Source organism: Denticeps clupeoides, chromosome 16 (genome assembly GCF_900700375.1).
Source record: "Denticeps clupeoides chromosome 16, fDenClu1.1, whole genome shotgun sequence".
In the NCBI taxonomy this organism is placed as follows: Eukaryota; Metazoa; Chordata; class Actinopteri; order Clupeiformes; family Denticipitidae; genus Denticeps; species Denticeps clupeoides.
This window is the reverse complement of record NC_041722.1, coordinates 19,851,686-19,875,328: the sequence shown is the minus strand read 5'-3', so window position 1 is coordinate 19,875,328 and position 23,643 is coordinate 19,851,686. Positions and strand designations below refer to the sequence as shown.

At 48.4% G+C, this 23,643-nt stretch overlaps 3 protein-coding genes across 20 annotated transcripts in view; all 3 read left to right on the top strand.

Annotated features, from left to right (window-relative positions):
- Positions 1-11,090, top strand: part of myo5aa (myosin VAa) — a 37,190-nt gene extending 26,100 nt beyond the window's left edge. For 4 of the 17 annotated variants that reach the window (XM_028956801.1, XM_028956800.1, XM_028956799.1 and 1 more), the window contains 17 exons: positions 102-158; positions 250-477; positions 942-950; positions 1,150-1,250; positions 1,887-1,943; positions 3,066-3,146; positions 3,778-3,976; positions 4,801-4,869; positions 5,374-5,467; positions 5,727-5,873; positions 5,976-6,130; positions 6,213-6,302; positions 6,398-6,548; positions 6,934-7,216; positions 8,049-8,223; positions 8,330-8,410; positions 8,490-11,090. In XM_028956801.1, the coding sequence (XP_028812634.1) occupies positions 102-158; positions 250-477; positions 942-950; positions 1,150-1,250; positions 1,887-1,943; positions 3,066-3,146; positions 3,778-3,976; positions 4,801-4,869; positions 5,374-5,467; positions 5,727-5,873; positions 5,976-6,130; positions 6,213-6,302; positions 6,398-6,548; positions 6,934-7,216; positions 8,049-8,223; positions 8,330-8,410; positions 8,490-8,642 (2,130 nt within the window). In that variant the 3' untranslated portion in view covers positions 8,643-11,090. The remainder of the gene's footprint in view (positions 1-101; positions 159-249; positions 478-941; positions 951-1,149; positions 1,251-1,886; positions 1,944-3,065; positions 3,147-3,777; positions 3,977-4,800; positions 4,870-5,373; positions 5,468-5,726; positions 5,874-5,975; positions 6,131-6,212; positions 6,303-6,397; positions 6,549-6,933; positions 7,217-8,048; positions 8,224-8,329; positions 8,411-8,489) is intronic. The other 13 variants (XM_028956812.1, XM_028956813.1, XM_028956808.1 and 10 more) reach the window with 8 other exon arrangements.
- Positions 11,091-11,878: 788 nt separating this feature from the next.
- gnb5b (guanine nucleotide binding protein (G protein), beta 5b) lies at positions 11,879-20,415 on the top strand. The gene is made up of 13 exons (XM_028956815.1): positions 11,879-12,026; positions 12,425-12,576; positions 13,281-13,392; positions 13,898-14,034; positions 14,127-14,168; positions 14,763-14,839; positions 14,939-15,071; positions 17,080-17,223; positions 17,319-17,410; positions 17,490-17,538; positions 17,688-17,784; positions 19,591-19,757; positions 19,904-20,415. The coding sequence occupies exons 2-13, from the start codon at positions 12,451-12,453 to the stop codon at positions 19,913-19,915; spliced, it is 1,188 nt and encodes a 395-aa protein (XP_028812648.1). The 5' UTR covers positions 11,879-12,026; positions 12,425-12,450; the 3' UTR covers positions 19,916-20,415.
- Positions 20,416-20,567: 152 nt separating this feature from the next.
- On the top strand, positions 20,568-23,643 carry bcl2l10 (BCL2 like 10). Of its 2 annotated transcripts, none has more exons than XM_028956816.1 (3): positions 20,568-20,660; positions 21,544-21,951; positions 22,808-23,643. In XM_028956816.1, the coding sequence occupies exons 2-3, from the start codon at positions 21,550-21,552 to the stop codon at positions 22,928-22,930; spliced, it is 525 nt and encodes a 174-aa protein (XP_028812649.1). In that variant the 5' UTR covers positions 20,568-20,660; positions 21,544-21,549; the 3' UTR covers positions 22,931-23,643. The 2 variants fall into 2 exon arrangements, with proteins under 2 accessions (XP_028812649.1, XP_028812650.1); XM_028956817.1 differs by having other exon boundaries at positions 20,598-20,660; positions 21,463-21,951.

Here is a 23,643-nt window from a genome sequence, read left to right as displayed (position 1 = left end):
CGCAGTGCAGACGCGGAAAAGCAGGACACGTTAGCTTATGTTCATTTCGTTTGTTGTTTTTATTTCATCTCCTTCTTCTGTCTGCACCTCTCCATCACAAGGATGATGAACAGCACAAGAAGGCTCGCAGTGCGGAACTGGAGTACGAGTCTCTGAAGGTGAGAACTGGGGTCTAGAACCCGTCTAAAGCGGGGGGGGGGGGGGGGGGGGTTATTTGAACGCGCCCGTTAACCCCGACATCCCCCCCAGCGCCAGGAGCTCGAGTCGGAGAACAAGAAGCTGAAGCACGACCTGGGCGAGATGCGGCAGTCGCTGAGTGGGAGCGCGGGCGCCACGTCCGCCGCCCCGGGCTCGCCGGCCTACAAGGTGCTGCTGGACCAGCTGAACGCCTCCTGCGAGGAGCTGGAGGTGCGGAAGGAGGAGGTTCTGATCCTGCGCTCGCAGCTGGTCAGTCAGAAGGAGGCCATGCAGCACAAGGTAAGCCAGAGCGAGTAACGTAAGTATCAGGAAGAACCCGGGCAGACGGTTGCTTAATATACGCAATGAAAAATTTTCATCTAACAGTCGAATCTTTAATAAGATTCGATTCAATTCAAAGAGATTCATTATCAGCATAATTTTACAAAACAGTTCATTCTTCTTTGAACATCTAAGGGATGTTAGGAGAATAAGAACCTTTGTGTCCCTCAGATGTTGCTGTTAGGGACACCATCGGTTCCGCATGGCCTAACCAAATGTCCTGAAAGTGTCTAGATAAAGTGAACGAATCGATGGTGTCGAATCACTCATGCGAATCTCAGTTGTTGTCAATGTCTGAATTTGTGAATTCGTTTCTGGAGACTTTGCTTATTGTCTACACGTTTCTCCTCATTTAACTAACACCATTTGTACTGTGTCTGCCTCCCCACTTCTTCTCTTTCCTGCCGTGTCTGTGACGACAGGATGAGAAGGTACTTTCAGCTTCTGTCCTACCTGGTCCATTACCCACGATTCTCAGCCTTTCCTGTAGCTTCTCTGTAGCCGAGTGCCGTATGTGTATGTCATGAGCTGTGATGGATTTAGATCAGATTAAGTCACATGTGCAGCAGATGTTTGTGGCGTGTTTGGCCGCCGTGACCTTTTCTGACTCGATTGGCCCTGTCTCTGCAGCAGACCATGACGGAGCCGGTGTTGTACGTGGAAGATGTGCAGAAGATGAGGGACGCCGGGGAGATCACTCAGGCCTACATCAGCCTCAAAGACACCAACAGGTACCAAAAATACCAAATTACATTCATTAACAAACAAAGGAATCCCCCAAACATCCAAAAAGCAAGTTTTGTTGTAGACTAGTAATCCTTAAATCCCGATTCAAAAATAGATCAGATGAAATAAGCCTTCAATGTGTCACTAATCTGCCGGTCACCCCATGTTCTCCTCGCCCCGCGGCAAATGTAGAAAACCATGCACAAAAAAAATGGCAATGACGCCCATATCAAATCCACCACACGTAACAAACCAAAAATATCGCAGTCGCCCCCTACTGTCCTTCTGCAGTACAGGCAATATGAGTCTGTTGACATTGACAAATGCTAAAAAATAACCGAAATTTTAAAGGGAATTTTTATATACTGAATAATAATATATTACGTCAATTATATTGTATAAGTTGCCTTAAAGGTCTTTAAAAAGTCTCAAATTTGGCTTCCTTAAACCTGCAGATACCCTGAAAACCTGCATACTCAATGCATGAACACTCATCCATAAACATGCAGATGCTCCATTTCATTTGTCCTCTGTGTAAGGGACTGCATCCACAGACAGGGACACCGTTTGACCCTGGAGACGACACAAAGCTGTCTGTCTGTCTTCGTGACCCCTGCGTGACCCCTCTCTGTTCTGTCCAGATCGCCGCAGTTTTTGCGCAGGCCTCTCGAAGTGAACGAGCTGGTGAACAGGCTGAGGTAACGGAGACCCGAGCATGACTGCCTCGGCCCGTAGAGAATGTTCTAGCCAGGTTAACCTGCAGCCCACGCGGATCACCTCGTCTGTTGAGGAATGTTGGACTAGCTACAGTCCACTAACCAGCATGGGGAATGACCTTCTGAACCCTTTCATTTTCACTTGGAGGCCCTGAAATGGTTTGAAATGAATAGGTTCACTGCCTGTCAAAAGTTTGGACACACCCACTCATTTTAAGGGGGGTGCATTTTTTACGTTGTAGAACAAAACTGAAGGCGCATGTGAAAATTAGCCAACAAGGCAAGAAGTTGGAAGATTTGCGTCTCTCTAAATCAGGGAGCTTTTGCTGTGACTGCAGCATTTCACACTCTTGTCTTCCCTGCACCACCTTAAGTTGGACAACGGGGACGGTTTCTAAGGTTCACGCCGAACACTTTCTTATCACTCACTCATGTTCATCTCATCTATCAGATTTTGATGACGACAATAGTGAAGCAAATTTACATTTACGGCATTTATCAGACGCCCTTATCCAGAGTGACTTACAATCAGTAGTTACAGGGACAGTCCCTCCCTGGAGACACTTTAGTGTCTTTCTCAGGGACACGATGGTAGTAAGTGGGGTTTGAACCCGGGTCTTCTGGTTCATAGGCGAGTGTGTTACCCACTAGCACCCATACTTCGCTTTCTCCTCATACAACAAATACGAAATATGTTTCTTGCTTAGGATTCTTCGAAGTGCCTCCATCTTAGTTTCCATAACTGCCGCAGAGTAGGGGCGTCCAGACTTTTGACCGGTAGTGTACGTTTTTGTGCATGCTGAGACTTCAAAGCGAATGATCTGCAGGATTATAACAGTATTATATATAAACGGGACTTTTGCTGGTTCACTAAATGAAGTAAAGCCGTAGCTGCAGACGTCTGATGGACTGCATGGTGCCTTCACCACGTCCTTCTGTCACATGTTTTGTGTTCATGTTTCTGTTCTGTTGATTTTAACGTTTGTGTGTAACCAAATGGGTCTTCCTGTCACCCCCCGGCAGTTTAACTCGTCCCTCCACCCTCACCTTCCCTTCTTTCTGTTTCTGGTTTTATTTTCTTTGCCCCCCCCCCTCCCATGTCAGATCCCCAAACCCAGACTACCACAGGCTGAATGAGGATGGAGAGCTCTGGCTGGTTTACGAAGGGTTGAAGGAGACCAACAGGTTAACAGTGTCCCCGAGGCGTGCGTGTGTGTGTGTGTGTGTGTCCTCCTGACTCCTCTTCTCTCTGTGCAGGTTGTTCTACTAACCGCTGTCCTTCCTCACTAGCAGCTTTTAACTCGCGGATGCCGAAACATTCAACACACGCTGACCACTCCATCCAAGCACATCACGCTATAAAACTGACCTGTAAATACGACGTCTATAGCCAATAAATGAATAATTAACTACACCTTAATTAACAGAGCACAGTGGTTGATGCCTCGCGCTACAGCGTCGATCAGAGCCGACGTTTACTTAACCAACACAGTGGACTGATGCACGTTGAAGCTTGACGGTCGCTGTACTCGTCTAACGTTTTGCATGCTTTACCGCGGCCGCTGGGATCGCGTGCGGCCAGTCGAATGTCCTCCTCCAGTCCGACCCGCAGCTGCTTTACTCCTGGCGTCCTCTCCTGATTTCATGCTCTGTGTGAACTTGTGTGTTTTTGGTTAATAATTCCGGGTTTATCATTTGGAAATGGTGTAAGTGCATGTTCCTGCGGCTCACCGTGTATTAAGCTCTGAAGGTTTGACTGCGAACCGCCGTTGCATGCATGGCAATGGATTCCGTTTTCTCCCCGTCTCCGCGACAGGCTGCTGGAGACGCAGCTGCAGGCCCAGCGCCGCTCCCACGAGAACGAGGTGGAGGTCCTGCGCGGCGAGCTGCAGAGCATTAAGGAGGAGAACAACCGGCAGCAGCAGCTCCTCGCCCAGAACCTGCAGCTGCCGCCGGAGGCGCGCATCGAGGCCAGCCTGCAGCACGAGATCACGCGCCTGACCAACGAGAACCTGGTACGTTCGACTGGAATGTCGTGCTGACATCACTCCAGAACTGATGTTCTCCACGAATCCCCAAAGCACAAATGGGACCGAGACAGAGGCAGGCAAAGGCTGCACCTCAGACATCTGTGAGCAGAAGAAGGTGAACTGATCGCCAGGAGGCGTAAAGATGGCTACAGACAGGCTGAAAATGTGATATGATAGAAATCTATATTTAACTTGCTACAGTCGGGAGAAAGAGAAACGTTGGGGAGGAAGTCGAAAACCGGAGATCAGCTTCTGTACATTTACAGTCAGTAGTTACAGGGACAGTCCTGCTCAGGGACACGATGGTAGTAAGTGGGATTTGAACCTGGCTCTTCTGGTTCATAGACGATGGTGTTACCCCACTAGACCTTCTGTACCTGCTTAAACCAAAAAAATTCCACATCGAGAACAGAGCCACCATTAAAAGAAGTCGTTTTTTTTTCCGAAGGGGGTGTTAATGCCGGCAAAGGCCAGAGCATCATATGTACAAATTTCTTTTGCTTTACGCCTTTTGGTGATCAGTTCCTTCTGCTCGCGAGTTTTAAACGAGGGCGCCCAGACTTTTGCATGCTGCTGTTCGCTTATTACAGATCTACATGGTTCCTCCTCGATTTTCGCTTGAAGAAACCGTGAGATTTCACTTCAGAGATCTGTTCTAATGCCCCGGGACTAACAGTGAATTTCCTCGTTGAATTTCTCCCATTTGTGCTTTGACACAATCATAAATGCTCGTGTTTGAATGACGTCAGCTGTCCTGGCGTGAGGTGCAGCGGGAGAAGCTCCTCATGCGTGTGACTCTTGCCTCGCAGGAAATGCTCAATACCGACGACCCAAAGAAATATCGGGAGTACCGACTCAACGTGTTGCGGCGGATGATTGTATGTAGCGTGGAGCGGGTGGTGTGCACCGCGTGTGTGTGTGTGTGTGTGTGTTCCTGCACGGCACTAACGGAGAGCGGCGCGTGATCTGAATCCAGCTCTTTAACTCCTAATCAGCCCACCTTTCTTCTCTAATGCACCGGCGCGGGGGGTGATGGAAGCACAGTTCTGTCTGCGTCTTGCCTGCAAATTGCGCATTTTACGAACGTGTGTGTTAATATGCACACGTTCAGGATCAGTGGTCCGTGCTTCAACCGTCCAGACTGATGGAGTCACAGACTAAATTCCGTTTCCATCATCTCTCTGAGGACATGTCACATTTCTCCACCAAGTATGATCTCTTGTCAGTCTGCTTTTCTGTCTGAAAACCCACAAAACTGCTGATTTGTCCCGATCCCAGAGTGCGTCTAAAACAGTTTTGTCCATTTTTCTGTCTCGTCTCATCTCATCTTTTTTTTTTTTTTTTTTTTTTTTTTCTCGCCGATCATCCTTTTTTCCGCTCAGGACCTCATGGAGCAGCTGGAGAAACAGGATAGGACCGTCCGCAAGCTGAAGAAGCAGCTCAAGGTCTTCGCCAAGAAGATCGGTGAACTGGAAGGTAGCCTGAGATGTCGTGCTGTGGTGGGCCACTGGGACAGCGCGCGCAGAACGTTCTTTTATTCTGCTCGGAAAACAGATATTTCTTACAATCGGACACAATTTTGTTACTTTGCACAGCGTTCCAATGCAAAGAAATACAACAAATAATTTATGTATGCAAACTACTAAATGAAAGACAAAAACAGTACATGTATTATATTAGTAATATAGTTCTTATTTACTATTTGCTTACATTTGGGAACGTTCTGCGTCTGTAGGTGGCCAGGTGGAGAACGTGTCTCCTGGCCAGACGGTGGATGAGCCCATCCGGCCAGTCAACATCCCACGCAGGGAGAAGGACTTCCAGGGAATGCTGGAGTACAAGAAGGAGGACGAGCTGAAACTGGTGAAGAACCTCATCTTGGGTGAGATGATGCATAAATCTAGTAACAAGCCCGGTATCATGTGTTGTTGGTGATATTTTTGCGCATGTTGCGCATTTGACCTTCGACCCTCTCCGGTCGCAGAGCTGAAGCCGCGGGGCGTGGCGGTGAACCTCATCCCCGGCCTGCCAGCCTACATTCTCTTCATGTGTCTGCGGCACGCCGACTACGTCAACGACGACCAGAAGGTCCGCACGCTGCTCACCTCCACCATCAACAGCATCAAGAAGGTCCTCAAGGTAACGCAGACGCCGGCACCGGTGCGCGCCGTGGGTCACGTGACGTGTGGCGGTAAACTGTGCTCCTGTTCCCTCCATGCAGAAACGCGGGGATGATTTTGAGACCGTGTCGTTCTGGCTTTCCAACACGTGCCGCTTCCTGCATTGCTTGAAACAGTACAGCGGAGATGAGGTGGGCAATAACCTCCACACACACACACACACACACAGTAGCTTCAAATGTCACACTGTATCCTGACCTCTGACACACAACTGTCTTCTCTCCAGCAATTCATGAAGTTCAACACGACCAAGCAGAACGACCACTGCCTGTCCAACTTTGACCTGGCCGAGTACAGGCAGGTGCTGAGTGACCTGGCCATTCAGATCTACCAGCAGCTCATCAAGTGTATGGAGAACATTCTGCAGCCCATGATTGGTCAGTGCTTCCCTAACATGTTTTTTTTTTACATTTACAGTATTTACCAGACGCCCTTATCCAGAGCGACTTACAATCAGTAGTTACAGGGACAGTCCCCCCCTGGAGACACTCAGGGTTAAGTGTCTTGCTCAGGGACACGATGGTAGTAAGTGGGGTTTGAACCTGGGTCTTCTGGTTCATAGGCGAGTGTGTTACCCGCTAGGCTACTACAGGATATATATAATTTTACAGGATCTACATAAATATTCTTGTTATTATTGTTTTATTTCCTGAATGGTTTGAATTTTCATTAATGCTGAAAATGTTCACCTGGGATTTTCCTCTCATTTAAAGTTCAGTAAGTTGAATCTAAAGAGAAAGTAAATTAGTTTACTGCTTGCAGTGTCTGGCATGCTGGAGCACGAGACGATCCAGGGCGTGTCGGGCGTGAAGCCCACGGGCCTCCGCAAACGCACGTCCAGCATCGCGGACGAGGGCACATACACACTCGACTCCATCCTGCGGCAGCTCAACTCCTTCCACTCCATCATGTGCCAGCACGGCACCGACCCCGAGCTCATCAAACAGGTGGTGAAGCAGCAGTTCTACATCATTGGCGCCGTCACCCTCAACAACCTGCTGCTGCGCAAGGACATGTGCTCCTGGAGCAAGGGCATGCAGATCAGGTAGCACATTTACGCCATTTACCAGACGCCCTTATCCAGAGCGACTTACAATCAGTAGTTACAGGGACAGTCCCCCCCTGGAGACACTCAGGGTTAAGTGTCCTGCTCAGGGACACGATGGTAGTAAGTGGGATTTGAACCTGGGTCTTCTGGTTCATAGGCGAGTGTGTTACCCACTAGGCTACTACCATTCCAGTGGTTACAGGGACAGTCCCCCCCCCGGAGACACTCAGGGTTAAGTGTCTTGCTCAGGGACACAATGGTAGTAAGTGAGGTTTTTAACCTGGGACTTCTGGTTCATAGGTGTCTAACCCACCTAACATAATATAATATAATCCTACCCCTACCCTCTTGGAAAGTAAAATTGATTGTTTGTCACATTTGTCATACCACAGTGGCCAGTGTGTGTGGGGGGATGGTGCGGTTAAGGAAGTGGCCCCGTAATCAGAAGGTTGCCGGATCGAATCCCGATCCGGCAAGGTGCCACTGAGCAAAGCACCGTCCCCACACACTGCTCCCCGGGCGCCTGTCATGGCCGCCCACCGCTCACCAAGGGTGATGGTTAAAAGCAGAGGGCACATTTCACCGTGTGCTGTGCTGTCAATCACTTCACTTTACTCTCTTTACCTGCTAGGCCACCACTGGCCCTCTTCATTTGGTCCTACCCCTTCTCTCCTTTTTTATTTAAATTGCTTCATGATTTGTAAAATATAACATTTCAGCATTTCACAAATTGACCAATTCAGAAATCGACATTTTAAAAGTAACGATTGTGATGTAATGCACATTCTGGGGCGTAAACAATACCACCGTGCGGCGTGTGGTGCTGCAGGTACAACGTGAGTCAGCTGGAGGAGTGGCTGAGGGACAAGAACCTGATGAACTGCGGCGCTAAAGAGACCCTGGAGCCCCTGATCCAGGCGGCACAGCTCCTTCAGGTGAAGAAGAAGACGGACGAGGACGCCGAGGCCATCTGCTCCATGTGCAACGCTCTGAGCACTGCGCAGGTATGCGGCACGGAAACGTTGCCACCTTCATGTCGCACGTCCTCTCCTTTTTTACAGCACTATAACAAATCCAACTTTTTTTTTTTAACGTTTCAACTCCATCCAGATTGTGAAGGTGCTGAACCTCTACACCCCCGTCAACGAGTTCGAGGAGAGGGTGGCCGTAACTTTCATCCGAACTATACAGGTAAATCTCCGGTAGGAAAAACTGGGTGCTGGGAGCTGTACGTCACGTTGTTTTCCCTGAAACCTTTATGAATCCGCAGAGCCGCTTACGAGACCGCATGGAGTCGCCGCAGCTCCTCATGGACACCAAAATGATCTACCCCGTCACGTTCCCCTTCAACCCGTCCTCTCTGGCCCTGGAGACCATCCAGATCCCCGGCAGCCTGAACCTGACCTTCCTCACGCGCGTGTAGGCCCCTCGCCCCGCCCACAGACCTCTGGAAGAGTGGTACAGGCTCCGCCCCATCCAGCCGGCCCTCGCAGCCCCTACGGATCGTTGTGCGCTTTTTTTTTTTTCTGTTCCCCCTTTTTTATTCCTTTTCTTTCTTTCTTGTTTTTCCGTTGGAAGACCAAAACTGGAATGGGAATAAATGTAATTGTGTGTGAGTGTGTGGCTCGCTGGTAAGAATGTAAGGGTGCAGCTGTGCACCACGCCGAGCTCCGTACCACATCTCATATACATATAGAAATATTTATCGGCGCGCTGCTTCGTTTTATTTATTGCATCTGAACCGCCCTGGAAGAAGCAGCAGCCTGGAATTAGTCGGGGATAAATTTAGTATGTACGATATCTCACTGGACTATTTAATGTAGATGTTGAAACGTTAGCATATGTATTGTACATTATTATTATTATTATTATTATTATTATTATTCAGATTATCCCCCCCCCCCTCCTAATTAGTGCACCGTGTCGTGTAGCTCACATATCGGAGGAAATCTGCTGCTTGAGCATCCAAACTGTTTACAGCTCCGCCCCCGATCTTAACTGGCACAGGTGACTGCCTGCAGGGCGCAGACCAGGGAGTGTGTGTGTGTGTGTGTGTGTGTGTGTTAAGTCCTCCGCCGCAAAGCACACTGGGTATTTCACATCGTGTAACAGAAGCTCGGCCACGTAGTTATTTATTTATGTCAGTATTACGTTTTTTTTTTTTTTTTTTTTTCCACATTGACAGCATGATTTTAAAGAAATTTAAAAGGTAAATATTCAGTATGTGTGTGTGTGTGTGTGTGTGTGCTGGACAGAGCAGGACGTTTCTGGTGGTTCCCTTGTCTCTGTCTGTGGTCTGGAGGAAATGGTTTGGTGTCCCAGACCAGAAAGGATGTCCTCGCACCAAATAGCCCGACAGACCTGCAGCCCTCACCCGCATGCCACCCTGCATGGGCTCCGCTGTACATATCGCAGAGACACGTGACATGTGACTCCATCCGCCATATCGTTGAATGCCTTACTTCGACACATATTCGCCTGACTGGGGGTCGTGGGTTACGCATTATGAGACAAATCATTCGTATTGCGACAATTAGAATCGAGTCGGATCGGAGTCTGATCTTCTGCACTGTTGAGGTCTGGCACTTGACCGCTTCCTCGGTGGCATGAGGAGTAGCGCGTGATCAGCGAGTGACGCGGCAGTCGTGATTTGTCACCAATTCGTCGACCTTTGTACATAGTTCCAGTCATCAGCATACACGAGCCGCTTGGAATCCGCTCCGAGACTTCCCGGGATCACTTCTGGACCGTCAGTACAGAAAGCAGGACGGACGCCGGCCCGTTTCGGGGACCGTTATTACTGGGTGTGCCCCCCCCCCCCATTTACTACATTGAACTGTTGTTCTTCTATGCATTTATTTAAGGCAATTAACTTGCCACTGATATCATTAAAACAGTGCAGATATTTGGGATCTCTCATTCGCCCCTGAAACATTTCCCAAAAATGTTTAGTGTGTCCCCATGCACTTTTTAAGTTGACTTTTTAATGTCCCTGTCTCCCACGCTGTTAAGTCTTATTCTCCCCGCCAAGCGTAGACTTGGCCGCACCTTCCATACTGGAGTACGCAGGGGTCACGAGGTCACGTAAAATGCAGCCTAGACAGAGGAGGACAGGACACACGCCACGGGGTACGATGGACGGGACACGCAGGACGGATGTGAAACGAGCAATAAGTGGCGACCTGAGTGCGTTTGGTGGGGGGTGGAGCCTGTGGTAAGGGTGGGAAGGGTCGTGCCCCCTGTACGCCGCGTCCCCTGCGGGTCTGATTCTGTGGGGAGGTGTGAGGCTGGCGGCAGGGCTGCACTGTAAAGAATTCGTCCTCATTGATTGTAGTTAGTCACTTCTGGATTATTATAAATGAGGTTTCCTTTAGCGTAGGCCATATCTGTTACTTGAAGGATTAGCATTTAGACTCTTCGTCCCTCACACGGCCCGTGGTCCAGCGTCTCATCTCAAAGCCAATGCTTATCACGGTGATGAAGTCATTGCCTCATCTGATATTGTAACGAAGCTACTTTAAAAAAAAAAAAAAGAAAAGAATGAGAAGTGAGTTCCTTTTGAAAATCGTCCGTTTGCTTCATGTTCTCCTGACGATCGTCCGTGGAAGGCGTGAACTTCCTCCGTAGGACCAGTGTATAAATTTGATGAAATGTTCGTAGTTCTGGTAGCTGTAATTACTAAATGTCTTCACCGATGAAAAGTGTCATACTTGTAAAAGACGAATAAAAAAAAAAAAAAAAAAAAGTTCAGCACTGTCTTTCTGGAGTGGAGTTTCTTATCTCATAATTAATGTCTCACATTACTATGATCTGAACTGTTCGCTTGCCAAATAAAGCATTGACCCACATAAAACTTAACCTTCACACTGTTTCTCCTGACTCTTGGTCCTTCTGTCTGATTCTGAAAAAAATATGTGTATATATTAATAGTAATCATTACTAATAATATATATTTAAAAGTGTGCTATAAAATGCATAGCACACTTGGGGGTCAATCGGGAGCATTTAATAGATAATTAATAGTTGTCTAATTGGTCTTAGGCAAAAAATAAAAAGTCGAGTCGTATCCTGGCTTTCGTCAGGGTTCAAAATGAAACTGGTGTTTTAAAAAATAATCCGCATTTGAGAAATGGAGGGTGGCCACCGAGTTGGACGGAAGGTTTTACAGCTTTTGCTGCGGATAGAAATGTAATCCTGACTGGGACACTTGGGCTGGGATTCTTTGCTGACCCAAATCAGATCCTTTTTCGGGACCCCGGCGTCACCTCCCGACGTGCGTGAGGCTCTTCTCGGGGTCACAGTTGCAGAACCCACTCAAGGAAATTCGTCCTTTGTCGGAGCGCTTTGGTAACAGTGGTTAAAATGAACAGGCGCGCAGGAAATTCCAAGTGATTTTGGAATACAGCTCGTCAGTGATTCATCCCAACAGATTGCACTCAACAGGTCCACGCTTAACGTGTGGATGATGCAATGTGCCACGAATCGGCTTACGCCGTTTTTTTCCCCCTTTTAAAAAGGTCCCTGGCACCCCGTTAAATCCCCTCCGTGCGCTGAAAGCTTCCGTCGGCTGGTGCATTCTGGGTAATGGTGTTTGAGCAGAAACGACATGGGACACATTTCTTACCCCCATGCCCCCCCTCCCCTGGCTGGCTGCTATTTCTGTGGCCTGCAGGTAGAACCTGGTCCATCTAGAAACACTAATGCCTTTCTAAGGAGCTTAGCGCAGCCCTTCAGCCCCAATCCTCCTCAGCCGGTTAAAGACGAGCCCCGGTCCCGCTCGGCGTCCGCTCAACTTTCCTCTCCTGAGGTAAGACTGCACATCATCTAATATCCTTTTTGAGCACAGAGCTGTGCAGAACGTGGCCAGATGCTGAATGGGCAGTAGAACCCGTGGGCCGCTTTAGTTCGCCGGGTTCCATGTGGTTAAAAGGAAATATTAAGAGGCTTAACGTGTGCACTTGTCCACTTTACTACATTTACATGACACCACTTCAGACAGAATTAAGACACTAGTTCATGGTTGCAATAAACTGAAAGATAACTGTTACTGGAAGTGGCACGAAGCATGCAGCATATAGCCATTGTGCCTGTATGGAAAGCGGGATTAGTCTGTCTTTATCCTGACTACAGGCACAAGGGCACCCTGAGAGCAGCGTTCATCATCAGGACCCTCTAAATACGATGTTTTTTTTTTTACATGTGCAGCCAGCGCATTTCCACCAGCTGCCAAGATGTGCGACCAAACCTTCCTGGCCATCACCTTCGGCCCGTGCGAGAGCTGCGGCGTGACCAAACCTCTGATGAACATCTATCTGAAGAACGAGCCCATCAACTACTGCTCGCTGTGCGTCGAACTGGTAGGTGAAGCCCAGCCAGGGTCTTCAGGATGAAAACGTGTCCCCCAGAGAGCACCTGCTTTTCCACAGGAGATGAAAAGGCCCTTTGATGTCCAACGCCAGTGCAGATGCAGCAGCATTACATGGTTAAACGTCCTGCTAGAGACACAGTACAGGCCGGGGACAGAGAGGGATTTTGAATGGTATTGCATTTATGATGCAGTGGTAAATTTTTGAATTAGAATTCTATAAAATTTAACAAGATTTAGTATCATATTTCTTTATTACCAATCATTATACTATTTTACTATTTGTTCATTGATCTATATTGTATAGTAATAAAATGTTAGATTTAAAAAGTAAGTTAGCTGAGATGGAAATTAATTTTGATAGTCAGTTGCGCTTCGTGGTGGCAGAAAAAAATCTACTCACAATAAACCTTTTAAACGCATCATAACGCAATGAGTTACTTCCCTGCATTCAAGATTTATGAACGTCTAAGTGGTTAATTATGAAATTGGAGAGAGAGAGAGAGCGAGAGAGCGACTCCTTCAGTGACGTCACGGGCTCTGCATCAGCTGGGCGGGGCCTCGACAAAAAGGGGGGAAGCAGGAAAGAGATAAATAAACCAACCTACCAAATGAAATAAGCACGCGTCTTTCTTTTTTCTTTTTCCTTTCCTTTTCTTTTCTTTTTTTTTTTTTGGAACTCGCCGCTTCCCGAAGATGGCGTGCCAGGCGCTGGCGAAGGGCGAGTCGGTGGCGTCGCTGAAGAAGGAGTCGGAGACGCTGAAGGCGAAGCTGGAGGAGGAGAGGGGGAAGCTGCACGACGTGGAGCGTGAGTGCATCCCGACGGGGACGATACGAACATTAATACTTTACGGCGTTGGCGCGATTGCGTTGCATTGCGTTCCGTTGCGTTGCACAGAGTGTTTCGGGCACATATGCAACCACTGGCTATCATGCAACTCTGCCCCCTGGATCAAATATCGCTTTCCATCAAACGTTTATTGCAGAATTTCCTTGTTTTCACGAAACAGCGAGCAGCAGCACAACGTTGCTCTCCATCTGTAGACTGTTGCATGTCGGAGAGTCATTCATTAGTTTACATTCACAGCATTTACCAGACGCCCTTATCCAGTAGTTACAGGGACAGTCCCCCCCCCGGAGACACTCAGGGTTAAGTGTCCTGCTCAGGGACGCGATGGTAGTAAGTGGGATTTGAACCTGGGTCTTCTGGTTCATAGGCGAGTGAACACAGTTTATTCGTTCCTCTCTGCACACATGAAATCCAGCGATTTACAGTCGTGCAGTTTATTATAAGCCCCCCCACCCCTCCGCAGTGCACCAGGTGGCGGAGAAGGTCGAGACCGTGGCCCAGCTCACCATCAAGACCAGGAGGACCCTGAAGGGCCACGGCAACAAGGTCCTGTGCATGGACTGGTGCAAGGACAAGCGTCGGATCGTCAGCTCTTCTCAGGTGTCCCATGGATCCCCCGCCCCGACGTCAAATTATTTACTGGTGCAGTTCTTCAGTTTTTATTTCATTTGGTCTTTTTTGCTTTCTTGCAGGACGGAAAAGTTATTGTCTGGGACGCATTTACAACCAACAAGGTAAAATAAATCCTCACCCTTGCATCCCCTCTGTTGCTTTAAATGCTAATGAGGAGGAGAGAGGCGGGACGAGGAGGAGAGCGGCCTGTAGAAGTTGAGGGGACATTCGCAGAAATGTCGTCATCAACACCGATCACCAAACACAAAGACAGAAATTCGTGTCGCCGTTTTTCCAAAAAAAAAAAAAAAAATGAACCCGCCTCTTATTAATGGTCTGGCGTGACAAAACAAAACAAAAATAGGTTTGTGCCCATTTTTACATCCAAACGCCGAGCGGCTGCAACGTTTCACACGTTCTGAAGCCATCACGGTCGGTGGAGATCATGTTTTAGGGGAGGGGCAGGAAAAACATGAAAAAGGGGAGGTAACCTTTCCCTTTATGACATCATAAGGGGACTGATTCCATATATCTGAGAGCTGCCGCTCTCTGAACGGTGAAGCAGAATGACACTCTTTACACCTACCGCCATTTCTAGCCATAGACAGGCTCTGGGAACTCATATTAATGTTAAATAATCTCACAGTCACATTTTCATGATAGGGGACCTTATTATGATCGTACACCGTCGCTCACCTGAGCCTGATGTTTTGCAGGAACATGCGGTGACCATGCCCTGCACCTGGGTGATGGCCTGCGCCTACGCCCCCTCTGGATGCGCCGTGGCCTGCGGGTGAGTCCCGTCCTCCTCAACTATTGGGTCCATTGGCGGTCGTAGGATTTCCGCGTTTGCCGTCAAGCGAGTGAAGTGCGACTCTTTGATGTCGCGCAGGGGCCTGGACAACAAGTGCTCGGTGTACCCGCTGTCTCTGGACAAAAACGAGAACCTCTCTGCCAAGAAGAAGTCCGTGGCCATGCACACCAACTACCTGTCGTCCTGCACCTTCACCAACTCCGACATGCAGGTGCGGTCCGCAAGTAAAAAAAAAAAAAAAAAAAAAAAGTGAAGTGATGGTCACATGTGATACACAGCAGCACAGCACACGGTGCACACAGTGAAATTTGTCCTCTGCATTTAACCCATCACCCTGAGTGAGCAGTGGGCAGCCATGACAGGCGCCCGGGGAGCAGTGTGTGGGGACGGTGCTTTGCTCAGTGGCACCTCAGTGGTACCTTGGCAGATCGGGATTCGAACCGGCAACCTTCTGATTACGGGGCCGCTTCCTTAACCTCTAGGCCACCGCTGCCCTCAGTCTTTACCACGCTGTAAGGATGCCGTGGGTGCGCGGTTTGCATTTACCACAGCACTCGCGGACTCCTACCACGCCCGGGCTGGAGATGCCGGCGCCTTTAATAATTCACAGCCCCTCACCGGGGCGGCGGGCGCCATGTAATGCGCCGCCATTGTCCGTCTATTTATAGGCGCCGCAGCCACCGCTGGCTGAGGAGCTCCGAGATTGCAGCGGGCCTGGGAGCTCGCACAGATACCGGGGCCCGTCGGGGACGCCACGTCCGTGACATTCAGCCGTCAAGGAATGTGGAGTGATGCGTCACCTGGGGAACCGGATTTGTTGTTGCGGTGGTGGTCACGTCACGCCGCGATACTGCCGAGAGTCCTGGACGTGGGATGTTGTTTTCCCAGCCCGGTTCCTCTGCATGGGGGTGGCGCAGTGGGTAGCGCCTCCAAGCCGTCCCCACGGGTTGTCCCCAGGAAACCCACCTTGCCAGACCCGTGCGCACTAGGTGAATTGCCGACTATATTGGTCGCAGGTTTGGGTCTCTACGTTACATTTACATTTTACATTTACGGCATTTATCAGACGTCCTTATCCAGAGCGACTTACAATCAGTAGTTACAGGGACAGTCCCCCTGGAGACACTCAGGGTTAAGTGTCTTGCTCAGGGACACAATGGTAGTAAGTGGGATTCGAACCCGGGTCTTCTGGTTCATAGGCGAGTGTGTTACCCACTAGGCCACTACCACCCATACCAGCGTTACCAGCGTTTACCGCCCTTATCCAGAGCGCCTCATAATCAGCAGTGACAGAGACAACCAGGGTTCAGTGTCTTGGAGACACGATGGTAGTAAGATGAGCGCGCCTCGGAGTGAGTCGGGGGTTTCTAAATGACGCGGTGGAAGCCATCATCTCGGAGCCCATTATCTGCTTCCTGTGTGTGCGCCAGTGGCCCTGGGGTGTTGTCTTTTTTTTATTTTTTTTAAGGGATGAAGGTTGTGTCCCTGGTGCGTTTGAAAGGCAGACGGCAGAATACGGTTTCTCCGCAGCGGGGAAATCACCTGTCCCTGCCGACGAGTGGATTCGGGGATTTTGGCGACTTCTTTTTTTAGACGCTGTTTTTGTTGTGTGTCGGAGCATCTTGTTGTACGTACTATAAATTCCTGCTTCGTTTTGCCATGCAATACGAACGGCGTCAGCCAGTCCCAGTCCCGCGCTGGTATAAACACGGGCCGGAGTCGCCCACATCGCGGTGAAAAAAAATCAACCTCCGAGCTGGACACGATTAACAGAAACCAGGTTTTACTTTTTCAGCGGAAAATATGAAATCCGTTAGCTGTCCTCTCTGTCTTCCCACCCCGATACCGTTCCCGTTTCGGGAATGTGCGGCGGGTTTAAATTTATATTTTATATTTACAGCATTTACCAGACGCCCTTATCCAGAGCGACTTACAATCAGTAGTTACAGGGACAGTCCCCCCTGGAGACACTCAGGGTTAAGTGTCCTGCTCGGGGACACGATGGTAGTAAGTGGGGTTTGAACCTGGGTCTTCTGGTTCATAGGCGAGTGTGTTACCCGCTAGGCCACTAGCACCTTTAAATGGCCTGACGGGATTTATTAATGATATTTTCTATATTAATACGCGCCACCAGCAGCCCCCTGCTGGCAAATGAGAATATTACAGATCGGATGGACTCTGTTGAGGTCGCGTGTGTGTGCTTGTGTGTGTATTTTTAGCTCCTGACATCCAGCGGTGATGGCACCTGTGCCCTCTGGGACGTAGAAAGCGGGCAGCTCCTGCAGAGCTTCCACGGCCACTCGGCAGATGTCCTCTCCCTGGACCTCGCTCCCTCTGAGACGGGCAACACGTTTGTGTCGGGGGTAACGGCTCGTCTGTGCTCGCCGCCTTTTTAAATGTCTGCCGGCGATTGCCGCACGTTTCTGACGTGTGACACGTCGGTGACTTTATTTGACAGGGCTGTGACAAGAAGGCCAACATCTGGGACATGCGCTCTGGACAGAACGTCCAGTCCTTCGAGACCCACGAGTCCGATATCAACACCGTCAAGTGAGTGAGTGATCTGAGGAGTTGCCATGTGTGGGACGGGGACTCTGGCCCGGAGAGACGTGTCTGTTTGTCTCTGCAGGTACTATCCCAGCGGTGACGCGTTCGCCTCGGGGTCGGATGACGCCACGGTGAGTGCATGTGATGTGGTCAATAACGAGAGATTACGGCTCGCTGGACGTCCACGTGTGTCTTGCTGTACCGATTTCTTCTGTTTGTTTCCGTGACTCGTGTCCCGCTATCTCAGGGTCAGGGGTCACGCCTTGTTTGTGTTTTACAGTGTCGGCTCTTCGATTTGCGCGCCGACCGCGAGGTCGCCGTTTACTCCAAAGACAGCATTATATTCGGGGCGTCCAGCGTGGACTTCTCCTTGAGCGGTGAGTTTGGGGGTGTTGGGATGGTGGACCTCTCCACACGTGGCTCTGACCCTGATCCATTCCTACTGGCCGTTGATGACGTTGAAAACTACACATTTGCCATCAGACTCAGTGGGGAAAAAATCATGATATAATTCTATATATATAAATTATTATTATGATATTAATTATATAAATGATATTTTTCACAAAATTCAACATTTCATTTGGAGAAGGCCATAAAATACGAGTTATTCTGATATATGATGACTAAATTGTTGACTAATGGTCATAAAATAAAATAATGATGAATCACGCCATTAACGTGCATCTCATATCCTGATGTAATTTGTGTGTAATAATCTATATAAAGAACTGTTATCATCAGGCTCACCACATTGTTTGATGACCATAGGAATGCTGTATTTATTAAAGTAATAATTATTAGTTAGAGCTACGTTTTAACTGTCAGCTTTACTGGCCGTTACCGTAAGAATGAACATCTGCGGTAAAGCGGGCGCAGGGGGAGGAGCCAGTCCAGGATGTGGCGGGCGAGGGGCTGTCCTTCGCAGCCCTTTAATTTTTTCTACTGAGTAAGCACCCACTTCTCACATCAGCAGAACAGAGGCGGAGTCCTGACCCGACGCCGCATGATTGCGTCTGAGCGGAGGAGGACGGGGTCGGGCCGCTCGGGATAAGGAGGTCATGCCTGTTCTCGCTGATTACAGACGCCGCGAGCTGCCGATTGCAACTTGTTCTGTTGACGTCGTCCCTGTCATTACCGTAACTGGTCATTATTATAAAACCTTCGGTTCTGTCCTGCAGACTGATTGCTGATGATGGCGTACCTGGGAGGCCCTTACCGTCTACAGCCACCTCTTCGTCACATCCTACTCTCTGGTTCATGATGTATTATTTTTATTAATCCGTTATATTATGTGACAGCACGTCAGCCAGAGGAAAACGAGTCTTTTATTAAATGACTAGTCTCTGTACGTGTAATCTAGAACTCCCACAAAAATCAGCCCAGGGGAAATCTCACACTGGGAGGAAAATACCCACAAAACCCAGTGGCACTGCCCGCCTGTGACACCAACACCTTAATGGCCTCGATTTACATTAAACAAATTATATATATATATATACACACACACACACACACACACACACCTACACACTTCTGTGTAAAAGAATAAGTCAGCAGTGAAGCTAATGGAAGTTTTTTTTTTTTTTTCTCGTATTTCCAACAGTAGGAAGGGACTATCTAAAAGTGTAAAACACGAATATTAATCATTAAGAACTTAAAGTGTTGATGTTGATACGTGGAAGGAATGGGTGTCGGTCTCAACTCTGTTCACTAATGAATGAATTTCCGTGTGCTGTGCTTGCTGTTCTTCACAATGACAATCACTTCACTTTTTCATTGCTGCTCCGAGAACAATAGGAGTACAGAGTACAGAGTCTCATGCAATGTTTCATGCAATACATGCTTTAGATAAATCAATATTTGATCAATATTTGACATTCGGGCAAGCTTAGATAAACGGGGGTTTTGTTGTCTCTGGATTGTATTGCTGCCCAAGACTTTTGCACAGTACTGTGTGTGTGTGTGCACAGAATATGTGTGCATGTATAAATTCATATATTCATTTATTAAGAGCTGACAATGACCCACTTCAGACATGTTTTTTAATGGGTCAAATTATGGTCATAGTTTATATTTTCCTCCAAACGCTTGTTTTTTGTCTTTTAACATTTCGTTAGATCCAATTTGCAATTTATTTCATTCTTTCCTACATGACTTGTGTTTAATCCTGATTTTCCCAGGTCGTCTGCTGTTTGCTGGATATAATGATTACACAATCAACGTATGGGATGTGCTTAAAGGAAGCAGGGTGTCGATCCTCTTTGGACACGAGAACCGCGTCAGCACTGTTCGCGTGTCTCCTGATGGAACGGCCTTCTGCTCGGGGTCGTGGGACAACACGCTGAGGGTGGGAACTCGTTTTGTACATGCCCTTATATGGTAGTGAGGAAGAAGCCCTTTCACTTCCTTCACTTCCCTTTTTTTGTTATGAATGAACGTGTCAGGATGCATCTCCATTGTGCGCCTTGACCAAATTTTTTTTTTTTTTTTCAGATCTGGGCCTGAAGTGTCCTGTGACAGCAGCAGATGATGTCAGTGTTTGATCACTTATGTAGGCGTGGCACACCGTGACAGCACCCCATCGAGAAAGGATCTTAGGACGCGTATTCTTCGCGGGTTGGGGGAGTCTCAGCACATATCAGCAACTGCCACCATCTAAAAGTGTTAAAATCATTATTATGGTATTTATACCACCTGGTATATTCAGTAACGTGTGCTGTGTACGATTATTATTAGTCATATCCCCCCGAACTGAACACCTTGTACAATGTATGTTCTTCAGATTTGCCTGCTTTAAATATCAGTGTTATTAAATACCAGAGAGCTGACCTTGATATCCTATGCCCTGTTCCAGTAAAGTTTCAGTAGAATGTGAAGAATAGAGTGTTGTAAAATGATGAAAATAGAATTATTTATGTAATTTGTTTATAATAAATTGTTGTTTTTTTTTTAGTTATTTAAAGTAACCGGCTGTGTAATTGCCGCAGATGTACCGAAATAATAAAAAAATAAAAATATATAAAAAAAAAAAAAAAGCTGAAGTGAAAACGACTGTTGTCGCCTGGGGAAGTTGCGGCCGTAGGCCGTGAATGGAGCGGCGCGACGCGGTCCCCCCTGCGTGGGTCCGTCGCGCCGTGACGTCACACGGCGCGTATATAACGGGGCCGCGCGCGCGCGCTGCCGTGTGCCGAGTTCCGCCTTCTGTGCAGAGAAGCCGCCGCCGCCGTCGCCGTCTGACGTCGCTGGGAGGGTGAGCGCCTTTTCCGCGTTAAAGAGAGAGGGGGGGGAAAAAAAAAAAAAAGAAAACGCCGGATGGAAGCGGCTCGGCCGCCCGGGGTGCCCCGCCGCGCCCCGCCGCTCTCCGCCGGCCTGTTAGCCGCGTTGCGAGGCGCGCTTGTCGCGTCACCGCGCCGCTTTCCCCGTGAAAGGAATCCTTTGTGTCTAGCTTAGCGTACTTTAGCCTAGCCTAGCCTACGCCCGGACTGTCATTGATGGCGAATTCGAGCGAAATTCACCCCTTTAAACGTGCGTTTCGTGCGCGTCGGACGACGCGTCGTCGCCGTCGGGTGTTCGTAGGGGAATTCGGCCCGTTAACGCGGTGAAAAATCGCCGTTCGGCTTCTGACAGCTTTCCTTCGCCGATCCAAAAAATCCCCAGACTAAAGTCACCGTTTAACTAAAATGCCATTTCATTTTATATACGTGTGTACATCTATTTTATGTCAATTTTGGTGCCGTTATGCATTTAAACACAAATTGTTATTATTCTGTCAGTTTAATTTCTGTGTTCGACACTAGCATGACAGTCAGTATTTAGCTCAAGTCTGGTCTAAAATAAAGTACGCTTTCTTAATGTGTATATATATATATATTCTATTGCTGTTCTGCATTAAATTTTATTTTAGTATTATTCTGCCACTGTGTGTATATATATATATTTTTTTATTTATTTGACTGACCGTCAGTGTTTAGCCCCAAACCGAATTTTCCGTGTAATTTCCGAGCTGTTGAGCGTGTGCAGGGTCGGTAATGGAGCTCGTCTGGATAACTCAGGTTGAAGACCCAGATGAGGCCCGTGTGACCCGGAGGTTCTGTTGCATGCCAGTCACGGGTTGATCTGTTCTCCCGCCGCAGAAGAAAATGTCCTGTTGGAGCGAGACCATGGCGCTGGCGAAGGACTACATCGACTTCTGCAGCGGGACCCAACGGACACCTCCCAGCGAGTCGGCCGCAGCCATGCGACACCTGGCCAAGGAGCTGGAGCAGCAGCACTGGTCCAAGTTCCAGGCCCTGTCCCAGACGTTCCTGGGCAGCTGCGGCGCCGACCCCAGCCACAGCCTGAGGAGGGTCATGGAGGAGCTGGTGGGGGACGGCAAGATGAACTGGGGCCGGGTGGTGTCCCTCTTCACCTTCACCGGCGTGCTGGCCGCCGAACTGTTCTCCAGGGGCAAGGACAGAGACTTTTGCCAGAGTTTAGCGAAAACTGTAGCCGACTATTTGGGAGAGGAGAAGAGTGACTGGCTGATGGAGAACGAGGGCTGGGTAAGCATCGGGAATTCCGTCAAAGGTTCGGTCCCGGGGGCCAAACTATCGCGTTAGGCGGCACTTTACTTGCTGAACACGCACCCGCAATTCCACCCAAATGATATCCTTGTTGTGCAGCGTCGCAGACACCTTCCTGCGGCTCCCTGTCCACCGGCGGGAGCCAGAAAATGTCAGGAATGCGCGCGGTCTGCGCGACTGGATTTCTCCCACACGTCAAAATTCGGAGAGATCGGCGAAGTCATACATTCATTTTTACTCGTTGTGCGGCTCTTTCTAGTAGCTCCATAACTTATTATTATTATTATTAAGTTATCGCTCACCTCATTTGCAACCAAACTTTATTTCCCTGTTCAATTATATAGTCGATAATGAAAAGAGCACCAAAAATACTGTTTTGGGCCGGCCGTGTGCATTGAAAATGTTTTATTATATTTCTTTATTATTTATCTTCCTTTTTGTTGTTCACGGTTCAAAGCTTCAGTAAATGCAGACGTGGATGTTTGTATTAATGCCGACGCGAATAATGTGGACCATCTGCTCCTTTTCAACCGCTGTGTGCAGGTGGCCTCCCGAGCGCAGCTGCCTCCCGAGCGCGTGTTTGTACTTGTTTTGACCTTTGATTGCCGCGCTACACTTTCTCCGGCAATTACCGCGCGCCGATAAAGAGTGGGAATATCAAACCGCCCGTAATGGTCGCGCGAACGTCTGATCGGGAGTCAGATCGAAAGGGGAAGCCACCCCAGACGGGGTGTGTTGCCGGGCCGCCGCAGTGAAATGCTGACCGAAATGGGATTTGCGGTGTGGTGGGTTTTTCCCGTGCTAACGCGTGTCCCCCCTTTCTTCTGTTTCCTAGGAGGGCTTCTGTAAGTTTTCCCGCGCGGCCAGAGAAGTCAACCAGGAGTCGTCCATGAAGACGGCGCTGTTCGCGGCGGCCGGCGTGGGCATCGCGGGCCTAACCTTTCTCCTCGTGCGCTGAACTCGCCCCGGATAACGTTTCTTAGCAGCCATTAAAATTTCATCCGGTTCGTGTGTTCAGAGGAGCCCGTCGCAGGTCCCGGCGTCGGGGTGAATGTCGGTCCGCACACCTTGTCCCTCAACAATAATTTTTATTATTTTTTTTCCCAATTATGACATCCATGGTGATTGTAAGAACTGCTAAATGGCCTTCTGGAATATTCTGGAGTTAAATTCACATATCTTTTTCTACGGTCCAAATTCTATTTTGTAATCGCCCCGCGTTTAATTCCGTAAAAAGCAGCGCAAGACCGTCTTTCCTCCGACACCGGAGTGTTTTTGCTTTGTTTGTTCCATGTGAAAGAACCCAGGCAAATTAATATATTATATTTATACAGCTGTACTATAGCCGCCTGGTGAGTTTTCTTCACCGTTTTTTTTTTTGTTTGTTTTTTACCTCTTTCTTTTTTTTCCCCAATTTTAAAGAAATGCTCGTTTTGTGTGCGCGTGTTCTTTTCTTTTGCGGTTCCTTACGATTAAGGTTATTTGTCTGGTGCTAGCTTGTGAAATGGGAATTCTGTTCCGCCTATGACCAATTTAGTTTGTAAAATATATTTATTTTCCATTTTAAGAACAATTTCAAAGTTAATGCCCCAAAATTTGACAAAATCATTATATTTTTGCATCTTTTTATTTATTAACTATTTCTTAATAAAAGAAAAGTTCTTACCATTA

Coding starts and splice junctions, on each gene's coding strand:
- gnb5b (XM_028956815.1), top strand. CDS start 12,451: ATGTGCGACCAAACCTTCCTGGCCATCACCTTCGGCCCGTGCGAGAGC. Junction 17,224..17,318: donor GCAACACGTTTGTGTCGGGG/GTAACGGCTCGT, acceptor TTTATTTGACAG/GGCTGTGACAAGAAGGCCAA. Junction 17,411..17,489: donor TCCGATATCAACACCGTCAA/GTGAGTGAGTGA, acceptor TTGTCTCTGCAG/GTACTATCCCAGCGGTGACG.
- bcl2l10 (XM_028956816.1), top strand. CDS start 21,550: ATGTCCTGTTGGAGCGAGACCATGGCGCTGGCGAAGGACTACATCGAC. Junction 21,952..22,807: donor TGATGGAGAACGAGGGCTGG/GTAAGCATCGGG, acceptor TCTGTTTCCTAG/GAGGGCTTCTGTAAGTTTTC.